General features: G+C 38.7%; 1 protein-coding gene across 2 annotated transcripts in view; it reads right to left on the bottom strand.

The window, feature by feature from the left end:
• The window catches only part of ITGB5 (integrin subunit beta 5), a 626,222-nt gene that overhangs the window by 397,999 nt on the left and 203,013 nt on the right, over nt 1-25,210 (bottom strand). For both annotated transcript variants that reach the window (XM_069224638.1, XM_069224637.1), the window contains exon 3: nt 10,655-10,862. In XM_069224638.1, the coding sequence (XP_069080739.1) occupies nt 10,655-10,862 (208 nt within the window). The remainder of the gene's footprint in view (nt 1-10,654; nt 10,863-25,210) is intronic.

The following is a 25,210-nucleotide window of genomic DNA, read 5'->3' on the forward strand; positions in this document are numbered from 1 at the left end:
AAAAATAGCCTGAATGGAAGAGGAGAGGAGACCTACCATTCTTGCTAATGTTCTGAGAGAAATTTGAGCTGATCGTAAAATCTGGAGAATTTCTGATTTGATGGATTTTACCTTTGCAGAAGGTAAGTGAAGAGTTGCGGATACGGGGGCTATGAGGAAGCCTAAGAATTCTATTTGTTGTCGAGAGATTAAGGCAGACTTTTCTGGGTTGATGACAAACCCGAGATTTGAGAGGAGAGAGCAAGTTAATTGGATTTGAAATTGAAGGGAGGAAAGATTTTGATGCATGATGAGAATGTCATCTAAGTAAATAATCAGTCTGACACCTTGAGCTCTGGGAAACACTACAACTGGTTTCATGAGCTTGGTGTAACATCATGGAGCAGAAGAGAGACCAAAAGGAAGAGAGGAAAAGTGAAAAGTCTGATCCAGCCATTGGAATTGTAAGAATGTTTCGGATTGGGGGTGAATTGAAACAGTAAGATATAGGCAAACCATCCAATCTCCTTGTAAGAGAGAGTCTCGGAGATGCGAAGTAGTCTCCATCTTGAAGTGCCTGTAGACGACAAAGTGATTGAATTTTTTTAAGTTGATGAATGGACGCATCTTTTTGTTTTCCTTCTGAACAAGGAACACAAAGCTGAGAAACCCGGAGGGGTCTAGAGAACAAGGGACGACAGCTTGTTTTTGAAGGAGAGCTTGAACCTCCAACAATATCAAGTTTGTCATTTCTGTAGAAAAAGATGGGGGATGAGGGAGCGCCGCCTGAAAGGGATATGGATAAAACGCATGGATCCGAAGTTATAGCCTGCCACTTTGGAAGAAAAAAACCTTAGACGACCTCCCACAATAGGAAGGCCAGAAGGGTGACTTACCTGTTTGAGAGGTATATTTGGAACCTCTGTTGCCTCTGCCTTGATATCCACGGCTCCTCTGTGGGTAGAATTGTGGTCTATATTCCTGGTACGAGGCTTGGTAGGTGGCTCGGGAACCTTGGGTGTTATATGAACGACCGGCAAAGCGGTTCCTACCTCTGCCGGCCCTGGCGAAAACCCATCCAGAAAACATTTTTCTCAAGGACTGTTGGGCTTTGTCCAGAGATGCAAAGGTGGCTACTTACTTACTAAGTTCCTTAATAAAGGAATCCCCCACGAGCATACCTTCTACCGTTATACCTGGATCAGAAACCGCTAAGTTAACCAACTTGGGATCCAGTTTTAGAAGGAGTCCCTTCCTACCCTAGTGCGTTATGGCAGCATTAGCGTTGCCTAAAAGGCAGACAGCACGTTTGACCCATAATGATAGTTTGTTTGGATTCACAGCGGCATGATCCACCCTAGCGGATTCTGCTAAGTCAAATATACTTGTTAACGGGCCCACCACATCCAAAAGTTTGTCTTGACATGTGGACCAGGCCTTGTCCACTCCCTCACGTGGGTCTTTTCCAAATTTGGTGAAAAAAGTGAGCAAAGAAGGGTCCATGGATGGAGTAGAAGAAATCTTAGAGTGAAGAGATGGGCGAGGGCATTCAGAGCGTAACTTTGCTCTAGTCTGTTTGTCCAGCGGAGTACACAAACGTGAGGCAACATACTCGCCAACATGTTCAGCTGGGAACCATTCGGTTGATTGAGGGTGATGTATCTCGCTCGGATCAAACATAGGGAATCCTTGAGATTCAGAAAATGACGCAGGATTGGAAGAGGAGAGTTTGGACTTTTTTGGAGGAGGCGGATCATTGAAAGGATCATCATTGTCCATATCAGATTTGTCAGCCTCCGAGGCTACATCACCCAACTCATCGTCCGTGTCCAGAATTTTTGATATAACTACAGGGGAAGAAATGTGTTTAGTTTTCATGGAGCATTTAAAAGACAATTTCATATTAGGAATCCCCTCCCTTAAGGGAGGCCTGTGAGGAGCCACGTCCTCCACCTTGTGTGAGGAAGACTCACCAATCAACAGCGCCATTTTTGAAGGATTTTGGGGGGGGAGGGTGCTTTCTGCTATCCCCCGCAGATTAGGCCAAAATCGCCAAGTGAACGACCTCTTCAGCAGGCTGAAACCCACAACTGTATGTTATAAAACACTGAAAAACTGTCCTCTGCCATGGCCTTACTATGTGAGTTTTTTTTTTTAGGTTTGCATTCTGTCATTGTGGCATCATATTTTGAACTGACCACTGTGTAATCATCCTTCGCCGTTTATTAATTAAAAACTACAAGAACATGCCTCCAAGCCACTTCGCAGTGATAGATGTTAATGGAAGAGACCAAGAGGTCTGTCTCCAAAACCTGTAATGGAGCATTATCTGTTATTCTAGAAGACCTCTGTCAGTTCTTGGTTGTGTGGAGTATTGAAGATTCCTTGGCTTGGCAAAGCCTTGAGCTGTGCATCCAAGAAGTTCCAAAGTTACGTAGTGTAATGGTTGTAGCACGGCGTTCCTTCCTCTTGTATTTACATTGACCGAGAAATCCTGGAGTACCAGATCTCAAACCAGGCAGGGTTGCAGTGGAGTGATACTTTTTTTCAGCTAATCCAGCCCTTTGCTGTCAATACTTTTATAGATGTTGTATTGTACCTTCAGCTTTATCTCTTTTTGTTTAAGAGCCAGTAGAGCTCTTTTGGTGTAAAACAATGCAACCTTATTTCCTAAGATTCCTCAAATTTTGGATCCTCTGGTGTTTCACCAATATGCTTCACGGGTGCACCAACATGCATTTCATAACAGTGCCATAAACATGACTACACTAACGATCTTGTGATTCCATTCCTGTGAATCATGTAGTGATCTCGAGGGAGCAGTCTATGACAGATGCAATTGCTAAAATGAAAAAATATTTAAATCAAGTCAGGAAGCTTCACAATAACCAATGGGCTTGGGAGGGTCGGTCCACTGTGCCACACTAAGTAGATGACGGTAGCATGATTTGTGTTTACCTAGCAAGAGATATGCACAAGCTCCAGTGAGCCTTTGGCTAACATACATTTATATAAAAAATAATAAAATGTTTGTTAAGGAAAACCTTGTTATAATGAAAAATAACTTAAAATATCTGCTCAAAGTATCACCCACTGCATGAGACTTTCTCAGTGTGTCTCTATGCAGTGTTTGCTCTAATTTCTAACAGAAGATAACCTTTTGGCCTATCCAAAGAATAAAAGAGTTACGGATCTATCACTTATTTGTATACTACAGTGTGGTGCCCTAAGTAGGAATGATTTGTTGAGACGTGGATCCCATGCATGCTTTGTCACTGGAACGAAGCAATACCCAGCTGAATGAGATCTAACAAGAGTGAAACTGGTCCTCGATTCCCTGTGTTCTGGTTCAGGGAGGACCTAGCCTGGCAGTTCAGAGTGGAGTGTTCCCACTGGAGCAAAAATGATTTATACATGGCTGGGTCCAAACTGAGGTGGAATGGTTTGTAAAATAATAATGTAGTTGGATGGGGCCCAAGTACTTATAAGTGGCTGAGATTAACTCAAGCATTCCATCCATCACTTTTTTCTACAATACTGTGTGTCACCCTTAGTGGGTCTGGTATGCGCAGATGCAGAGAAATGTACTGTAGGAAAGAGACAGCTGCCCTCCATTCAGTGGCATCTCCCACACTTGGATCAGAGTTGGAGGGATTGAGATATGCACACCAGCCGCCAAGCGAAGTAGGACCAGTCAGCGTTAACAGCATCAACTGGCTGCCAGTGAGGATCCACTGCATGTTCCCGATGGTCACTCCCAAATGTCATCGATACCCATGCCCAGAGGCAGAGTTTTACACATGCTATGGACATGCCCCATTACTGAGCAATTTTGGACAACAGTGATGTTGAATCTGACAGACCTAAAGGGACGACGTTATCTGTCAACCCATTGCAGTGCATCCTAGGCAAATAAGCATGCACATGCAAAAATAAGTATGACATAAAATGTATTGACCTGGTGTACGTGTTAGCGAAGCAACATATAGCTATGACCTGGAAACCCTAAGACGCTCTTCTGATAAAGTGATGGCTAAAGGACCTGGCACACTATAATCACGCAGCAGGAAGATGCAACAAAATGAAATGCCTGGGATGTGTACTTAGAAAAGCTGGCAGCTAAGACGGATGAGAGGCCCGTGAGGGATCAAACTTCCTCTGCGCCCCAATGCCTAGTACACTAAGACCCTCTATCTCCTTCACACCACACGTATAAATTTTGCTGTGTGCTAGAATAAAGCCTTTACTTTCACAGGACGACTGTAACATAAATCCTATCACTTTGAAGTCAGAAAAGGAAAAGGAAATAGGAAGCTCCCTCTGAAGACAGAGCCTGATATTTAACCTCTGTCTTTGAATGCACAGCAAATGTGAAAAGATAAGAACAAGTTTTAAAGCCCTGTTCACTGAAAGTGAGCAATCATGAAAGAAAAAATGTCAATGCTCCACAGGAGGGACAAACGTAAGCTGTACGACCTAAAACAAAAAAAGCCAGCAAATAGAAAGCAAATAAGCGTGAGTTACAAACCACAAAACCAATGGTAAGCAGTGGGAGGAATGCATTCCTAGGTCAGGTTTCAGAATGTAAACAAGAAGTCATTAGCAAACCAGACAGCTGTGCTCTCTGGTAGGCTTCAATCTAAAAGCAATGGTTCCATTTCTACATTTTCAACCAACAGCATAAAAATCAAAAAATAATTATAAAACATAGGCCCTGTACTCCAGCAAGAAAGGAAAATCAAAAGTATATATTTATAATGAAACCTATATTTGTGTATCAACGAAGTATCAGTCTCAGAGAAATTGTATACAGCAAGGCAGAACGAAAACATACCATCCAATTAAAAAAAGAAACAGTATCCTTCTACAATTGCAGTCACCTCCATGCCATAATACAGAGCAATGAAATATCCCACTCAAATCAAGCAAAAATAAATAATCTACAGAAAAATCAGAATAAAAATGCGAAACCAGTAAATGCATTTAAGAACTGAATTGTCCTTGTGGCAGATTGTACATTCAGAAAACAGAATGCAAAAGCAAGTAAGACTCCATGAACACCAAAGCAACATTAAAAATAAAAATAAAAATAAAAATTCTAAGTTGCCAGACAGAAGACTGACAGGGTCACAGTACTTGACAACTTAAATTCTGATTCATTGAAAAACAGAAAAAATATCACTGGAAGTTTTTAAAGCAAAACTGCATCAACAGTTTGAGTACTCTTCACTGAAATGTATCAATCTCGGATGTGTTGCACATATACCAAACTGTGGGCCTTATTTAGAGTTTGGCAGACAAAATTCTTCTTCAAAAAGTGACAGGTATCCATGTCCACTGTTTTGCCATAGGCTACCATGCACTTGTAATCAGTGCTTTAAATGGGCCGGTACTCTCCGGTACTGAGTACCGGCACTTTTTTATTTTGAGAGGGAGAGTACCGGCATATCTCACGAAAAATTTAATACTTTTAATTGGAGAGTACCGGCACTTCTCGGAAACAAGCAGGTACTCGGGTACAGAGTACCTGCACTTCTTTTTTTCCATTTAAAGCACTGCTTGTAATACAGTGAAAGTTGTGATGAAGTATCCCATCTGCTGAACTCTAAAAAAGGCCCTAATTATTAAACAAGCATTCATCTTTCTTAAAATGTCCGAGCAATAGAAACGAACATGGCATATTTTTCTAAAATTCATTGAACGTTATCTTTTCCCGTCTACAATATTGTTTCAAAGCTTTCTAGTCAATCTTTTGATAATACTAGTGGAACTACATCATTTCAGCTTTCCAACACTGTTACACACAGCTGATTCAGAAGAACGGGAAATTCAGCTGTAAACACGTCATGCACGCTGTATACACCCATTCTAGGGCAGTAAGTCCAGTAATTCGATCCCAGTAGGACAAAGTTCAATTATGGATGACATTCGGGAACCTTATCACTAAAAATATTGTTGATGATTGAACTGGGGGGGACGTTTTCTGGTACCAACGATTTAAGTAAATGTGTTTGCCACATAACAGACACATAGACGCCACGAAGAATAACCATGTGTTTAGATCTGAAAGGCTCAGGGGCATCCCTGAATTAATTGACTGGTATCCTGCTAACTTTCACTTTAGAATCCCACGACCCCCAAGTACTTAGTGACGTTGAACTCCTCCTGAGCTGGATGTTTTTTTGTTTTTTTTAACCAAATGTTAGTAGTGTACATGTACATGAACGGTGCAGTAGGTTCTACGGCACTTTCCACCAAAGGAACATTTTGATGTATTTGTATTAAGTTTATTTCTCTTTTTCTACTATTCTGATTTTCAATTATACTTATTGGGTTGTGTTCTTGATGTGCATATGTCAACGTAAACAGTTTAATCCCCCATGAAGAAGGATTCATTTAAAAAAGCATTGGGGCTGACCAAGAGTATAAAACGAATGATTGATTGCTGACTAATGTTTTAGTAACAATTTCACAGAACTATTAATAAAACTGGTTTGTTGAGCAGAGTACCATGGCAGTGACTGCAAATGTAGAAGGATACTGTACTCAGAGTTTCATGCATCCACCATAAAGGAGCTTCTGAGAAGAGAATAGATTTTAAAGTGGGAGAGGCATGAAGAAGATACTCTTCACAAATCCGGAAATGACCAGAGCCTGGGCACCTGATCAAAATCAATCGAAAAAATATGATACGGAAATGAATAAAAACAGAAGAATGCCACTCTAAGCTAACGTGTGCTTGAGTGGATAGCAATTACTAACAAGTAAAATCTAAGGAACACAAGAAGCAACAGTAAAAGGGAAATAAAAAGACGGTAACAGTGACAGCCAAGACTCCCATGAACGTTATGTGCGAAGACACAAAAAACTCAAGCTTGCTTCAGAGTACGAATTTCAGTATTTTTTGACACCCACATAGTCCTTTAGCCAGTCAACATAATTTGCAGTTATACTGCACGCAAAACATTAATCAATGAATTGACTTGGTTCAACATTGGCTCATTTAATTTTGAGCTGGGTGTGATTCTTTCCATGACATCCTAGTTTTCTTCACTTGAAAATGACAGTCAGTAAGGCAGTCATTATGAACGTGGCGGTGTGGCCGGCCATGCCGGCGGTGGCGGGTAAAACCGCCAGCCGGCATGGCAGGCCACACCGCCATATAATGTAACCCATGAGGGTCGTCATCGGCAGCCCTCACTCACCGCCAGGCTGCCTCCGTCAGGCAGCCTGGCGGCAGTCGTAAACATTATCCAACAGGGCAGTGGTGCTGCCCCTCGGATAATGTTTCCTCAGCCACCAGCCTTTCCCTGGCAGGAAAGGCTGGCGGAAGGGGTGCGCCGGGGCACCTCTGGGGGCCCCATCGCACAGGTTGGGCAGTGATCTGTGCGATGGGTGCAGCTGCACCCGCTGCACAGAGGCATTGGCGGCAGCTCCATGTGGTGCCGCCGTCAATGTCCCGGCCAGGCCTTCCTGTGGGCCAGCGGGCGGAAACAATGTTTCCGCCCACCGGCCCACAGGAATGTTCTTTATGCGGGGATCCGGGGACGCTGGTGGTCAGTGTTTTTACCGCCGTGTTCATAATGAGGGCCTAAGTCTTTTTGGACACCATTCTGTGGCATGAGGCACCCATCTGGTAGTACTGTTTTTCCAAGACCTACAGTACTTTCACAGGTGTTTCTGCACATTAAATGAAATGGGAGCCATGGGACACAAACATAAGAAAAGGGGTTTTAAGGAAAAATGTGTCAATAGTTTTCATGCCTGGACTGCCCTGAGTGTTTTGTGGAGAAAATAACTAGGGAAAAAAGGTTAGAGTGGTAGCATTTTTATGGGAATGACTCCTGAAAATATTTATTTATTTAAGATTACTACCACTCCAGCACTTAATTTCCATAGTTGATTTCATATTAAGGGGACAAGCACATATCTTGGTGACCCATACCTATTTTTCAATATCAGATTTTAACTCACAGAAAAATGCTGAAAAAGGGGGCAGAAAGGAAGAAGGGAAAGGTAGCGACAGTGACAATGGTAGCACGCAGGGGTGAAAGATAAGCTACAAAACATAAACAAGCATTTCCAATGGAATCGGTTTCACATTTGCTCCAGTTAGAGCTATAGGCATTGTAAATTCCTACCTGGACTTTTCTTGCCACATAAATTGAAAATGAAAAGTAAAACATTAGTAGACAAAAGTCAGCTGATTCAAAGCTCCATTGCTGTCATGATTGGGAAGGAGAGACACAAAAGGAAAAATAATTGTGCTCCCAGTCGAACATATCAGCAATCGTGCAATTATCCATGTAACAAGGTCAGTCTGCAAGGCGGTAACAAAACCTATCCGAGGAGGGACAAACGTCAAGCATTTACCAAAGATAACAAAGGCATTTTGAAAGGCAAGGCCACAAACAGTGTGGATAAAAGCCCACAATACCAACAAAAGGTCAAAGCGCTTGTACGCTCTACCTAGAAAGACATGAAGTGTAGGTAGTGAAAGAAAGAGGCTCCAGGTGGGGGTCAAAACTAGGCAGTATTCCACAAACCCTATATTCAGCAGCAGCTCCTAAGAAGCACTTCTGGCCTCTTCCTTTGTTGGAACTTATAAAACTGTAATTTACATTGTATTGTATTGTATTGTAATCGTATTTATATAGCGCTTACTACCCCTGACGAGGCGTCGAAGCGCTTTTCGATGAGTAGCACGCTACTCCGGTACCCAACAAGAATTAGTGATGGATTAGTATAATTTAATAAGGCGTACAGTTTTAGTATTATTATGAGTTAATTTGAGTTGCGGATATGAGAGTTTGTTAGTTAGATTGACTGGAGTAATGGAGGGGTGGAGGAGGAAAGAAATCCAGAAGTGTTAATTGGGAGTTTATCCTTCATTTACTCAATCCAAAGGCTTGAGATGAATAAAAGGGGAGCGGAGGGGAAAGAGGATGTGGAAGGGTTAGGGAGAGCATAGTAGCAGGGTGAGATGAATGCAGGAGTATTTAGTAGGGTTGTGTGGGAGGTCACAGAGGTAGAGTGAAGTTTGGTGAGTTAGATGTGGAGGTGCAGGGAAGAGCTTAGGCAGAGATATTAAGGAGATGAAAGTGGTCGAAGGGATTTGGGATGAGTCCGAGTGAGAATGGAGGATAGTTTGATAGAGACATGACATAAGAGTGATGAGAAGATAAGTGTGATAAAAAGAGAGCAAAAATTCGTAGATATCTAGTATAACAACCCAAAAAACCAGGAGCCATGCAATGATCCACAAACATGCCAGGCACAGAAACAACATATACACATACATACACATATATATATATATTTGTACACACACACACATGAATACACACACATATGCACATAGAATACATAATTAGAATCATGGGTAAAAAATACTTAGTCAGACAGGTTCATAGATTAACATTTAATCAGAGTGTAGATTTTCAACTTTTTGGATTTCATTAACGCTTCAAGGAATCCACATGGAACGCTGTACCTGGCACAGGTTTCCATGTAGATTCCTTGGGAAAATATGAGTTTCTTGTTGCGCATGCATTTTCCTGCACTGAGTGCTCCAAGGTTGGGAAATCTGAGGAAGATGAATAGATTCCACAGTGTAAATGCACATTTTTTTTTTTTTTTCCCTTGGCAGGGAAAATATGTTTCACCTGGAGAAACACCATCCCCTACATTGCCACTAGGTGATCATTTCCCTTCCCACCCTGGAAGGGGTTTTACGACAACTTTTAGCAGAAGTAAACACATAACTCTTTCCAGGCTGCAAAAGCTGAAGGGAAGCAGTTTATGAACGTCCACAGAAATACTTGTGTGTGGGCGTTCACAAGTTCGCAAGACCACTGACGACTTGGAACACCCAGGAATGCCTTAAATTCCACCCATATTATGGGAATTAAGAGTATGGAGAGCTCCGTACTCATGGCAGCGTTCTAGGCACCCTTTGCTCCTGCCACCAATCCCTTTGTAACTTCCGGGCAAGGGTAACCAAGGTAAATTTAGTTATAACTACTTTCAAAGGCAAATGTACCTTCGTGAATAGACCCCATTATTGTTACCAACTAAGCAATGAACCACACATAATTTAATAACTATTTAACAGCATGTATTTTTGAAAGACTTTACAATTGGCCGGTCCACTGAAATGATGCGGTTCGGCAGCTGCTGAGTTTTCAGCTTAATTATCTATTTGCCACATAATCCAGTATCTGCTGCATAATTTGCAGATCTTAAAAAAAGTGTGCCTAGCTCAACTGCATAAAAAACGTTACTTAAAACATGAGATACGTATTACCATGAGGGGGCAGACCTTTCGCAAAGGTTGACTGGTCACCTTTCAGTTGCTTATTGTTGAATCTGGGCGTTGAACTGGTACTAATCAAGAGAAATTGTTACACAGATTATATTAACGTGTAACAATGCCAAAATAATTAAGTAATACTATCACAAAATGTGCAACACTGTGCGCATAATTTAGTCAACTCTCCAGCTAATTCCAGTGGCTCTGACAATAGGCCACCTTGAAAGAAGCATCACCTCTCTATTTGATAAATGCGCAGAAATGGTCCACAAGTCTAGGCTTGTGAACAGTGGTGTCCCTTTATCTTCCTTCCTCAATGCTAGACGTTCAGGTCTATCAATGGTTGTAAGGAGCAAAACTCACCAGGCCGCAGGCTCAGGGAGATCTTCTGAGGTACCATCTGGGTCACATCAGAGTGAGTGGCACCGGATCCTTTGCTACTCAGGGAAACATTTTTCACTATGTTTACCCTGCTAGTGGGATTTTCAATGTACTCCTCAGTGCAACCTTTTTTAATCAGGTTTTCTACATAGTCACATCTTGAAACAATGGTTCTGGCGCTGCCAAGCTCCTAAAAAACAGAGAACAAGCAAACAATTAGAATATTGCACTTTTTGGGGAATTTCTTTTAGACTTTAATAGCAATGTCCTAATGATAATTATAATACATCAAATCAGAAATAATAATTTATGGTGAATGAAAATAAACTTTATAAGTCAATAAGAAAATGTGTATGTAACAGGAAATAGTGCAGCTCTTACAATTTTTAAGATTTGGAGAAAGTATTATAATTATTAACCATTGAATAGAATATACAATATAAACCTAATTTTGCTTACTTTACTTATTTTAAATGAATGTGATATAAGAGAAGAGCATTTTTTTGTAAAAATGTTCTAGAAGTCCAAATAAAAACTGGAATAAAAAAAAGGCATAATGTGTTTAAGCACACTTAAAAGATATGGTGGTTTACGCATGGACATTATGGAGCGTTAGTGGTACATTGTACAGGTATAGTTCCTGTACCTGTCAGATCAAGGTTTACGTATGTTCTGGGTAAGAACATCTTTTATTGGTCTGACAAGACAGGGATAAAGACGATTTATACCATTAATATGAGTTTTCAACGGAAATAAACTAAAACCTATCCTCAACCGAATGCAATCCAAAATATTATATGTTTTTTTAGGGTAATCAGTAGGCCTGGTTCATATTTTGTCATGCAGAATAAGATACATTTTTGTTACATTTATTGAGTAAAACAAATCTGATTGAATATGATCTCTGGTAACCCACTTGTCCTCTTATGCATAATATTTAGGTGAATTATAAAAATTAATATTACACAAAATGTCTTTTGCATGCAAAACGTAGGTGCCGATTTCAAACAAACAAAAGCCATGCAATGTACCTGAAAGGCACTGTATAGAGAATAAAATGCATAGTAGCTGTGACAGAGGAAATTCACAGTTCCAACTACATATGCACTTCTTAAACCAGTTTCCCACAACTGAAATTTTGTAGGAAAGTGGAACCTTAAAAAATAAATAATGAAACCTCACAATAGGGGATTTGTGTGAGAACGCCTGTGTAATAGATGACCTCGGCCTACTCACAATTCTGATGCTGGGGGATGGCTAGTAGGTCATAGGGATTCAATTTGCCTGGACACATCATAGCCCTCTTTAAGCCTAACACGACTGATGTAGCAGAAATGTTAGTACTGCCCCTGATGTCACAGTGATCGTCTATATGTGACAACTTATGCAGTTTGTTAATCAAAGTGCTAATAGTTTAGATGTAAAGTGGTGCACCAAAAGTCATATTAACGTGCATTCACTGTAGAATAGTTTACTAAGAAGCATGTAGTATACCCTTTAAACTTCATGTATAATCAATTAATTCATTTCCGTGTTATAATTAATGGTGTTAATTAATAGTTTGTACTAAAATGACAATGATTTTAAGAGAGAAAAGTTTAAAATGGTACATGCAAAAGTTGAACATTGTAGTTCTGCACATATTCATTGAAATGTATTAAAAGAATAATTTTGTTTTAAATCTAATGAAACATGAACACTGACACAGCTTATTAATGTTGAATTTATCATTTTAAATGTTAAGTATGCCTTAATGTCAAAATTGAATATGCACTTTTAATTCACTCTGCTTAGCCTAAGTGAGGCCTGCAAGGCCCTGTTTCCTGACTGGGCAGAAATTGTTTAGTCATTCTTGTTATCGTGAACGTTTTTTTCAGACTTGGTTCCCATGAGAATGTTAGCTTGATAATAGATGTTCTATTGTTTTACACATAGGAATTCTGAGAAAGTAACCTTGAGCACAGTACATTCAGGAACTGTGGAATGGACTATGTATACATTTGTTTCAAACCTGCACTAATGTGGCAAGGTGGAGGTTCTGTACATGTTGGTAATGTGAATTTTCATCGATGCTGCAGTTCTGTTTTGCACGACTGGCATCCATTGGACATTTACACCTTCTGCATCATGTGGAGTGATGGATGGCCAAATGATGTTGCACTTTGAACTTTAATATACCGTTCCGCATTTGGATCAGTGGCAGTTTCTCTCCACACCCAACTGCAGCATTCCCTCTCGCACTCCCTTTTGGTCAGTCCTGCTTCACCCTACCTTTCCTGCTGAACCCCTTGGACTGTGAGAGGTACAGTCCTCTGTACCCCTACCCCTTTAAAATGCTTTGCTGAGACTTAGAGATGTTTCCTCTGAACCAGAGAAGAAAACTCTTGATCAAGCTTCTGAAATGCTGACAACTTCCCTTTTTTTTTTTACTTACTTTTTTGTCAACCTTAGGTAGTGACCTGTTACCCTAGATTTATTTTTCCAAATTCTTTTTGTATTTTTGTGCTTTTTTGTCTTTTTTCCCCACGTGTTTATCTCGGCATATGTTACCATGGAATTGCTAATTCCTATGGTTACCTCTTACCCAGGTTACTAAATTGTAGAATTTAAAATGCTAAATGATTAACAGAATTAGATAATGTGTGTGTTTCTTCCTTTTCACATTTTCTAATTGCTGATATGTGTAGCACTGATTCAGTGTTTAATCTTTTTGATGTTAGTTAGTTTGAACTTTATTAGGAGGTTTAGACAGCCTATCATGATTTTGTATCTTTACAGTCTTTTCTTCAGAATTACCCACATTACCCTGAGCCTTAATCTGCAATAAAAACCCTTGGACTTTATTTCAGACTGGAGCTTTCCTTGAGTGGCCACATTGGACATGCTGTCATTCTTAACTTATTTGTTGTGGATTGATGCCGTTGTGTCCACACTCAACGGCAAAAGATGCATTGACCCCCTTTAATGCATAATCCTGTGAAGGAATATACTGCAGCACATCCAAGGAGACATCCACGTCTTAGAGTTTGTCATAGAAACAAGGGAAGAAGGAAGTGTATCAGATAATGACCAAGTCGTAATTAAAGTCATTAAAAGGAAATTGTTAAGGAGAAAACCTAAAACCAGAAATAAACAGTGAACTTGACATAAAAGAAATGTAGGTCTTCTAATTTTTTTCCCATCCATGTTGGCCATGTGCCCTACATCATGTGCAACAGTTCAGACTTTTCAGCCGACTTAATTATCCATGCATTCATTCCGGTTTTTGTAGTTTCACTTTTATCTTTATTAGAATGTGCTTAAAACCAAAACCCTCCAAAAGCTCATGGCCAAAAAAACAGATCAGCTAATAGAGTCATACATGACTTGGGGTATATGAACGTCATTTCTCTATTGTGGTTCACCATGTCCCTCATATATCCCCAGAAATCTCATAGCTCTATGCTTCTGAACTGCACATTGGGTGCTCTCAGGATGCACAAAATCCAGGTCTTACTTCACACAAAACATCAACTTGTGCTGGATCTAAACACCTACTTCCCCTATGAGGCACTTAATCAAGTGCTCTCACAAATAACATCACCCAGTGTGATCCGAGGTACATTACGAGCCCTGCCAAATACCACCCATCAGGAGGTAAACTAACGCATTTTAGTGCTGGTGCCTGCATCACCGCACTAAAATGCATTAGTCACGCTTATTATAGTGGGACCTCCCTCGAGGCGCACTGGAACCACCCTTGAGGTGCACTGGCACTCTACAAGGAGTTGACTGTAGCGAGCCGTGCTGCAGCAAGTGTGCTCAGTCAGAATACACTGGCATGCCTAGATCATGTTTCCTATTGATTAGTGAGTCGTCACTCGCCACCAATAAGAACTCTTCTGCCAGGCGCACTGCACATGGAATTATCACTCACAACTAAGCCGAGCTAAGCAAAGAAAAAGTGACAAATCGCTAACTGACTTGCTGGGCTACAAAACATGGGAACAAAAATTAAAAAGGAAATAAGGACAAAAAGAATTTGGAAAAATGACATCTGGGGCAGGATAAAGCTAACTAAAATTGTCAAAAAAGGGAAGGTGAAAGCATTTCAAAAGCGCGTTCAAGTGTCTTCCATAGATCAGGAAAAAAATATAAGGCCTGATTTAGAACTCGACACATGGGTTACTCTGGCACAACAAGGACAGATATCCTGTCTGCCGGTATCTAAATCATATAGGATAGAATAGGATTTAGATTTTGGTGCGCAGGGTATCTGTCACCGTTTGGACAGAGTAACCCCTCTGCCGACTTCTAAATCATGGCTTAAGTTTTTTCTCAGTAAACATTAGGAAGGTGAGGGGCAAGGGCAAAGAGATAAGAACCTCCCAAAGTCCAATGGGAATCTGCTGCCTATCCAACTGGGGAAAGGTAAATTAAAGTCCAAAGTGAAAGATAATTTGTCCATTCATCACACCACGTGGATCAGAAGGTTTAATTATTCAATCATAGTCCACCAGGCGGCATGCATCTGTAACATCAGGAGAGATTTCTACTATCATCATGGGAAGGCATTCATCTTTGCTCTCCTGTACAACTTTGCAATAGTATGTAAACTGTTAATGTTCTCAGTCTCTTAGTGTTCCAATTACAAGGTTTCCTCAGTCATTCTATGAAAAAGACAATAGGACATCTATTTCCAAACTATCATTTTATGACATCTGTAAAGAAATGACACGTTAGCAAAACAAAATAGCTTTCTCACGTTTCTGAAAATCTGAGGCCTAGCAAAACAATATGGCTAACTAAAGCAGAAGAGAAATAAAATAACATACCTCATTCTTCTCAATGAAAGCACATATAAACGGTGCAATTATAATTTAATACTAGGAAACACATGGAATCAAATTAAATGATTATACTTAGATTATATAGCTCTTCCTCATCACATGAGATCACTAGTCTACAGTGGATGCACCTTAACATGGGCTTTCATTGCACCACTTCACAGTTAACGTTTTAGAACTTCACACATTAAAATTCAAATATGGTCACATGTAGATGGTCACTCTGACGTCAAAGGTAGCAATAATACTTCAGCTACATCACAAACAATAGGATTGCCGTTTTACACTCAAAAGATTTACATCATTTATGATTTGTAAGAAGTTCTAAAATGTCTTCAAGTCTATCCTTGTCTTTAAAAAAGACATGCATGAGCTCTAAAACTCAGATAGTGCTTTTTTCTTGAAATACTTCTGTGAATTGTTAGTTTGACTAAAGACACTCATTGTCTCTTTCTTGGTGCGTTTAGTAGAGGAACAAAAAAGTAAAAGTGTTTGTGACAATATTTCTTGCTATGACTGTGTGCCCTTATGGAATAATCTAACACAATTAGTTTACAAGTGGTACATAATACTGTTTGGGTTTTCTGTTAGAAGTAGAAATTGCATTAGTCTTTCAAAACGTTGTTGTAATAAATAAAAAGAATAGAGGAAGGGACCTGACATTTTTTTCAGAAGCAGGTGTCAGAATACCAGCACCTGCATGTGAACTCTTCTATGGAGGTCAATTTGGCAGATGGAAAAAGTGAGTGACTGTATTTTTGACGTCTATTTCTGATTTGTACTCAAGAGATATTTTTGCAATATTTGCATTGCCTTCAACTCGATAACAGTTTCTCTATTTGTAATTATGCTTGGCGTTCATCTTTTTTCCACTATGCTTCTGTTGGCTTGTACTTACTCCATTAATGATCCCTATTTATGTGCAAAAGTCCCTAAACCATATGAAACATATGGACATGTGTTGTACTCTCGAAGTGCTCTTTCTAATGAGATACACAATAGACACTTTCCCAAGTATTATTTATTCTACATGTCTACTTATTGTATTCCTGCACTACTATGGTCTTACCCTTTTCCTTTCCACAATGGTCGATTTTTTGTCCCACTAGGAGTCTGATGTGACTAAGAACGTTTCTAATTATGATCCATGTGCAGGGGACATAAACGAGCTCACTATTGTAATACGTGACTTTGCTGCTTTCCTCAACTAAATGTGCACTTTGCTATATAAACAATATTTATCCAAAAACCTAGCTCATTCTTTTATAACTAACATTAAGCATGCCAGTCCTTTAACTTTACTCCAGTTGAACTTCATTTTCTTCACTTTCATTCTGTGCTATTCATTTACTGTTTTTTGTTTCCAGTTACTGTGACTCTTCCACTTTCTTTTTACATTAAATTACCACAAAGTGGACCTCACATTTTGTTTTATCATGTTTGAATCTTTGAGATCATGCTGCTTCCTTGCCTTTAGGGGCACGCATCACTGTATTCACCCCATATATACAACCATCTCAGACATATATTGTTGCATACATACAGTCCTACAGACACTAACAACTTTCCATGCACAGTCTTCATTAGCTTAAAAAAAAACAAAGGCTCCCACAAAATACAACAGGCTGAAGTGGGACAGGGAAAAATATAGCAAACTAAAGCAAAACCCACTTTCAGACCAGGGTTCCAAATATAGCAGAATCCCAAGCAATGAATAAATAATAGCAAAAAGCCAATAGTGAAAGAAACAAAATCAAATCTATAGAGTATCAAACTATATAACAAAGATATTTTATTTTATTAAACACCTAATATATTCATTGATATGATTGTAGATTTTTTTTTTTGTAAAATACAAAAAGTTCTGTATCCCCTGGGACAGAAAATACAAGTAAAATGAATAACAATCACACAATCTCAATCAAACAGAATAAAATACAACCGGGACAAAACAATAAATAAACATGTACAGAAATAAAACTAAAATATTCTCCCATTGGGACTGTCTGATCCTCATTAGTTAACCCAACGTCTTAATAGTTCTTCATTATTCACAGTTTAAATGTCCAAAAAGTAGATGTTTAGCATGATTGTTAAAGAAATCTTCCATTTTTGTTATGATATTTATATTTGTCAGAACTTTTCTTATTGGTTGATGTAAAATATTCTTAATTGGCCATGATTCCCAAAGCAAACAAATAACAAGGAGAAATAGTCCAAGGAGACGTCTTTCTCCAGGTCAGTAGTGCTGACGCGTTTTCGGTGTAAAGTGGCCACAAGAGGTCACTCACCTTCTTCAGGGCACATATCATTCAATTGTTTATAGCCATCCCTGGAGAGGCTATAATAATTACAAAAAAAACGAATACCTACAATATAGAAAAAATTGCTTATACCTATTGGCTTGATAAAACAGGAATAATATGAAAGTACGGTTAAAGAAAAAGAAAATCAAGAAAAAAAGTAGAAGAACAGAATGTATTATGAGATAATAGTCAGTGCCATTGACGCTGATGGTAGAAAAAAGCTTACACCATGTAAGCATATTTCCCAACTGTATTTATATTTGCGCCAAGTCAGGTGAGGATAAAAGTTGAACATTTTCCCTTGACGAAATTCAAAAAATGAATTAGTATAATGTGCTTGTACATGGTCCCACTAGATGGGTCCACACCAAAGAAAATCAAACTTGTGTGTTATAAACACATCCCTAAGAGTAAATTCCTTTTAAAGAAAGCCCTTACTGATAACCAAGGGGCTCATAGAGCTCCAATCCTATTTACACAATAAAGAGTTCCTTACGTAGGTCTCATCAAATATCCGGATTCCTTGTGTGAAAATAAAGAAAACACAAGAAAACTGGCACACCAGAAGGATTGAATTTCCCCTGAAAAATGTGGATTTGTCAATCTGGTTACAAACTATTTAAATTTGTTTATACATCCTGCCAAATCCTTACCTCTTTTTTTCCCTGGTCCATCGTATCGGCAATTTAAACGATGCCCGTATTATTCGTCAAAGTGTGAAGGCTCGCAAAGAAAGGCAAGTCAGCAATACAATAGACGTCAAACAACAAAAATGTCCGGTGTACAATCAGAACACAGAGGCGCCATATTGGAATATTATTACAGGAAGAACTATTGGTGTCAGCAATTTTAACGATACCCGTATTGTTTGTCCTCACCGTCCTCTTCCTGACTACTTATTTGCGATACGGACAAAGATTCCACAAGCCTAGTAGCGGCTGGAAAACGCCAGTAGTGCAAAAAATCATGAAGAAAAGCGAGTCAGCAATACAATAAACAACGGACAACAATAATGTCTGATGTATAGTCAGAATACATGGGTGTCACATTGGAATGTTGTCTAAAGGAAGAACTGTTAGTGGACAAACCCAACATAATAAAATGTTCCACCAATCCAACTAGCTGTTCATATGGCCTTTATCAAAAGGAAAAGGATATAAGTATTTGTTGATGAATGCAAAAGCCCAAATGGCAGTATGGCAATTATGTGTATTGGAGGCAACTGAGAGGTCCTCAACCAACAAAACATATAAGAAATCTATGTATCAACAAATATACATACAAATACAAATTACAAAAAGAAACTGCAAATATCAATACAGAGGACGTATGTCCCCATATAGAAATAAAAATTAATATAATGAAAAATAATTTAGAAATATTTCAATATATTCTGTATTCATTAAACCTGTAAAGGAACAGCTAACCTAACAAAGGAAAGCATTCTCCCACGGTATTTTGTCATTGAGTCCTTGATGTACTGTATCTAAAAAATAAATCCCAAAAACTTCTCTTTTCCTTCTATATTTATCCGTGTCACCTTGAACTGTTGTAATCTTTTCTAGAATGGTCCACCTCAATTCTTCCTGATGAGGACCCTTCTCTATTCAACCGTCAACTAAGAGAGCCTGGAGTCGTTGGTTCTTAATTGCTGACTTGTGTTCACTGAAGCATACCCTAAATTGTCTGCCTGTCTCTCTCACATATACTACATGACGAGGACAAATAATACAGTATATGATATTAGAGCTTTGGCAGTTAGTCATGGTCCTCAAATGTATCGTTTTCTTGTTGTACTGAAAAAGTATCAGATACAATAGCTTGGGTACATGTGTGGAAAACTCCACAACGAAGATGAACCAAAACAGGATTAGTTCCTGTAATGCTCTTCTGTATAAAGACATTGTCTCTCATAAACCTTGCATGTACCAACTTATCCCGCAAATTGGAGTTTCTTTTATATGCAAACATAGGTCTAGGGAGAGGGGGGTGTTCAAAATGTTCCAATATGTATTAATGATTCCTTGGATCTTGTTATTGATGTTAGAATGTCTAATGACGCACACCATCCTAGAATGTTTATTTTTTTGATGTGATTCAAGAAGGGTATCCTGATCGTAATATTTAGCCTTTTATATGCATCCCGAACTACCCTATACAGGGACCCTCTCAGAAGGAAATTTTCCTTAATTATCTTAGCATTTCTATCATATTCACTTATGTTGCTGCAATTCCTCTGAATCCTGAGGAACTGACTAAACAGGATGCTCTGTCATTGGCAGCTAGGATGGTAGCTATCAAAATGCAATAATGTGTTTCTAGCAGTAGGTTTTGTATACAAAGTCACTTGGAGGTGTCTCTCTACCTCAAATATGAGAATATCTAAAAATTCTACCTTCAGATTGTTGACATGAGGAGTGAATTTAAGGTTATCATCACATAAGTTGAGCCACTCAATGAATTTCCGAAGATGGTCCTCGTCTCCCTCCCAAATGAAGAAAATATTGTCAATATAGCAACCCCAATGGATACTATTTTTAAAAAATGGAGCAATTTCATTGTATATGTACTTGGTTTCAAAGAGACCCATATAAATATTTGCCACACTTGTGGCGCATGTAGCTCCCATGCTAACTCCCTTGATTTGTCTGTATACGTCTCCATCAAATCCAAGAAATTATCCTCTAGCGCTATTTTAAGACAACTCAAAACAAAGTCAACAGGAACATTGGTACTCTCCTCAATCAGTAACCGTTGAACTGCATTGTAAGCTTCTTGTTGTGGAATATTGGTATACAACACTTCAATGTCCAATGTGACCAAAAAAGAACTATCAGGATTAAATTAAAGTCCCTCTATTTTCATTATCATATGCCCTGTGTCCTTAATATAAGATGGAAATTTGGCAATCAAAGGCTTGAAAAAAAAGTCAATGTATTTAGACAGTGGTTCAGTCGCCGATCCAATAGTAGATACAATAGGTCTAAGGGGAGGGTTGTCAACCTGTTTGTGGGTTTTCAGGAACCAATAAATTACAGGCAGTTTAAGAATGTTAACCATGAGAAAATCAGCATCTGACTTGGAGATAATACCATTCAAAATACCCCTTTCACATATTGTCTGAATCTTACGACAAACAAGTACATTCAGGTTGTCGCTCATTTTTTGGTAATGTTCCGGAACTGAGAGCATAGATTTAATTTTTTGTTTATATTGCTCTGTATCCAATAATACAATTCCTCCCCCTTTGTCACATGGTTTCACTATGATGATTTTATTTTGCTGAAGATCCTTTACACCTTCAGTCTGCTCTAATGTGAGATTGGGGCTGGAGGCCAGAACATATCTAAGTACTTGTTTGATTTTACTGTTCTTTCAAATACACTTACTTCAGGGCGGATTTGATCTAGATTCGGAGTAAAAGTAGACTGGGGTTTAAAAGCCACCAAACTCCGATCGTCAGTAATTTCCCGGTTCTGAAAGAATTTCTTAAGTATGACTTTACGGAAAAAGGCCTGAATATCTTTCATTATTTCAAACTTATTTATCCTCTGACTAGAGCCAAATGTAAGAACTTTGCCCAGAAGGTCTACAGCAGCATGTTTCGACTGAAAATTTGTAAGACTGAAAATCGGAAGGGCCTTATTTACGTTTGTGTTTTCCAATATTGTTGTCAAACAAGTAGTCAGGAAGAGGACGGTGAGGACGAATAATACTGGCATCGTTTAAATTGCTGATACAGTGGACCGGGGGAAAACAGAGGAAAGGATTTGGCAGGACATTTATTTTAAAATAGTTTGTAACCAGATCGATGAATCTACGTTTTTCTGGGGAAATTCAATCCTTCTTATGTGCCCGTTTTCTTGCGTTTTCTTTATTTTCACACAAGGAACCCGGATATTTGATGAGACCAACATAAGGAACTCTTTATCGTGTAAATAGGATTGGCGCTCTATGAGCCCCTTGATTATCAGTAAGTGCCTTCTGAGAAGGAATTCACTCTTATGGAGGTGTTAATAACACATACGTTTGCTTTTCTTTGGTGTGGACACATCTATTTGGACCACGTACAAGCACATTATACTAATTCATTTTTTGAATTTCAACAAGGGAAAATATAAAACTTTTATCCTCACATGACTTGGCGCAAATATAAATACAGTTGGGAAATATGCTTACATGGCGTAAGCTTTTTTCTGCATGAATACCATCAGCGTCAATGGCACTGACTATTATCTAATACTATTTTCTGTTCTTCTTTTTTTCTTCTTTCTTTCTTGATTTTCTTTATCCTTACTTTCTATTATTCTTGTTTTATCAAGCCATTAGGTATAAGCATTTTTTTCTATATTGTAGGTATTTGTTTTTTGATTATTATAGCCTCTCCTGGGATGGCTATAAACAATTGAATATGTGCCCCGAAGAAGGTGAGTAACCCCTTGTTGCCACTTTTCACCGCAACGCGCGTCAGCACTACTGACCTGGACAAAGATGTCTCTTTGGACTATTTCTCCTAGTTATTTGTTTGCTTTGGGAATCATGGCGAATTAAGAACATTTTACATCAACCAATAAGAAAAGTTCTGAAAAATATAAATATCATAATGAAAATAGAAGATTTCTTTAACAATCATGCTAAACATCTCCTTTTTGGACATTTAAATTGTGAATAATGAAGAATTATTAACACTTTGGGTTAACTTATGAGGACCAGACCCTCCTAATGGGAGCGTATTATATGTTTATTTCTGTACATGTTATGATTATTTATTGTTTTGTCCAGTTTGTAAATTATTCTGTAGGATTGAGATTGTGTGACTGTTATTCATTTTATTTGTATTTTCTGTCCCAGGAGGTACAGCACATTTGTGCATTTTACAAAAAAAATAAAAATCTACAATCATATCAATGAATATATTGGGTGTTTAATAAAATAAGATATCTTTGTTATATAGTTTGACATTTTACAGATTTGATTTTGTTTCTTTCACTATTGGCTGTCTGCTATTATTTATTCATTGTTTGGGAATCTGCTATATTTGGATCCCTGGTCTGAAGGTGGGTTTTGCTTTAGTTTGCAGTCTTCATTAGCTTACCATTTCACACCAGTTTATTATTTGCTACCGGCATTACATTGAGAAACTACTGTACTCTTGTCTCAACAGATAACAAAATAAGCCACAGCTCGGCAGGTGTCTTCCGCCACTAACCTAAAGTTGATCATACTAAGCAATAATAAACATAACATAGGTATGTTTGGGAAGATGCACAATAGAGCTAACTAGGACGGACGAGCAAGGAAAACAAATTGGGGGTTGTCAAAAGTCAAAAAGCAGGTCAGTTAGTCCTTCAAAGAAAATATTATCACTGGTTTCAGGCTGTTTATAAAGCTACTCTTCGGCATTCTGAGAACAGTGGCAGGGTGAAATAAACTTGGTACAGTAATTTTGGACTACATAGAACTACCAGCCAAAGGTAACATTTTGTGGAGGAGAAATAGCTGCTTATTAAGATTGTGCTAAATTACAAGCATGCTGTTTTAATAAAAATCACAAGGGTTGCATTCTCCATGGCTTTGTTGTAAATGTACGGTTCTTAACATAGTAAAAGCCCAAACCTTTTAACTTTCTGCACTTTGTTTTTGATATAAATAATGTTGAACTTGAAATAAGCTGCAAATGGAAAGACACTATGTTTACACAATCAGTTTGCTATTCTGCTGAGAGGATCCTTTCAAAAAACATGGTGTCTCTTTTCCTCGAAAAGAGAAGGACATTGAAAAATAGTAATATATTTCAAGACAATATGTTTTCATGCTTAGAGTGTTGTATACATTATGCAAAAAAGTAAGCAGAGAACTCTGTGTAGTTCACAAGTTTAGGCGGAGAACAGCTTCTTTATATGGAGCACCCTAAAACAGCACATACACTATGAATCTGCTCACCTCTAATATCTGTTTTTCTAGCACAGTATTTAAGTATAGGATTAACACAATGCCACCCACGCCGAGTTAGAAAGTGACAAAGCCTTTTGCCATTTTTACAGAAAAATCGTTAACCCTAGGATTAGCAAGTGCCATCAAAGCTGGGCTGAAACGCGATAAAAGCCTTTTACCACTCCATGCACAGTGCTACAGCTTTGGATTGGTAAACTACCACCCACTCCAAGCTGGAATGAATAAAAGCAACCACTTAAGCATGTGTGTTGATCTAGTTAGAGCTCATCAAGAAGTATACCTTTGTCAAGACACATGGGAGCACCCTCTATAAGTCAAGAAAATATAGAAGTTGGAGGTAAAATGTCCTGGTTTTTCTTTTTTATATAGCTAACAGAACAAAGCCTGTTGGAGCTTTTAGATCCATATCACCCTTTATAAACAAGTGGTCCTGCTAGTTCACCCAGAATGTTTAATACTTGTGGCTGCAAAACATGGGTTGCACGAAAATTAACTAAAACACATTGGATCAACTGAAAGCTATGGTATTAGTCAAGATGTGTATAAAAAGAAGGACTTCAAATCCAGCCACATTTGTGCAGGCTTGACTATTGTACGTTCAACAAGGACATTACAGTGCTTGTCTTATTGTCTCTTTGTCTGATGGCAAAGCTTGAACCTGTTCATGTTCTACACTTTTATTTATGTTGCTGACAGCGCCTGATCACAAGCCTGCCACAGTACTTTCAATTGTATGTTGTTAACCTTTTGTACCATCTGACTATGCTAATCTGAATTCTAGTTCCATTAATGCATGGTCCAGGGGTCTTGCAATATCAGACCATTTCAGCTTGTAGGCCTTTAAGCCCTGGAATGCCATTCCATGCTTCTAGTGGTTTAAACAATTGTTCGACTGTTACATTTAATTCGTAATGTGTGCTAGACAAAATAATAACACTCCACCATTTAAATGGCTAGTCCAAGATTCAACTTTTTCAAATGGGGATATAAAGGCCATCAACAATGTCGACATAGAATCCATCCCAAAAGAGTGAGGTGGAACAAGTGGCTACTTGCTATGTCAATCATTCTCTTTCTACACCGGGATGACTGTTCAACAGGATCTTTCCTTTCAGTTGCGTTAGAGTGGCTGAAAGTGCTGTAACATCTTAGTTTGGCCCTACTATTTACTTCAGCGTATGAGAGTTCTAGCTGCATGCTTCAATTGTTTCAAGGATGAGGTCTTAGTATGAGTCCTAATTGTCTCTGGGCTAGAATGAAGTAGTCTCACTATTTTTCAATGCTGTTGCCATAAGACAAGCAGTTTTTATGTTGTTTCGATTTTGCACCATAACCGTTACACTCCATCTTCTAAAGTTTTTGAGGTTTTCTTTTTCAACATCAAACATGGTATCTCCTGAGTAAAAAAAAAAAACTCTGCTAACAAAGTTTTTCTGAGAAAGAGAAGATAC

Source organism: Pleurodeles waltl, chromosome 3_1, assembly GCF_031143425.1.
Source record: "Pleurodeles waltl isolate 20211129_DDA chromosome 3_1, aPleWal1.hap1.20221129, whole genome shotgun sequence".
NCBI lineage: Eukaryota > Metazoa > Chordata > Amphibia > Caudata > Salamandridae > Pleurodeles > Pleurodeles waltl.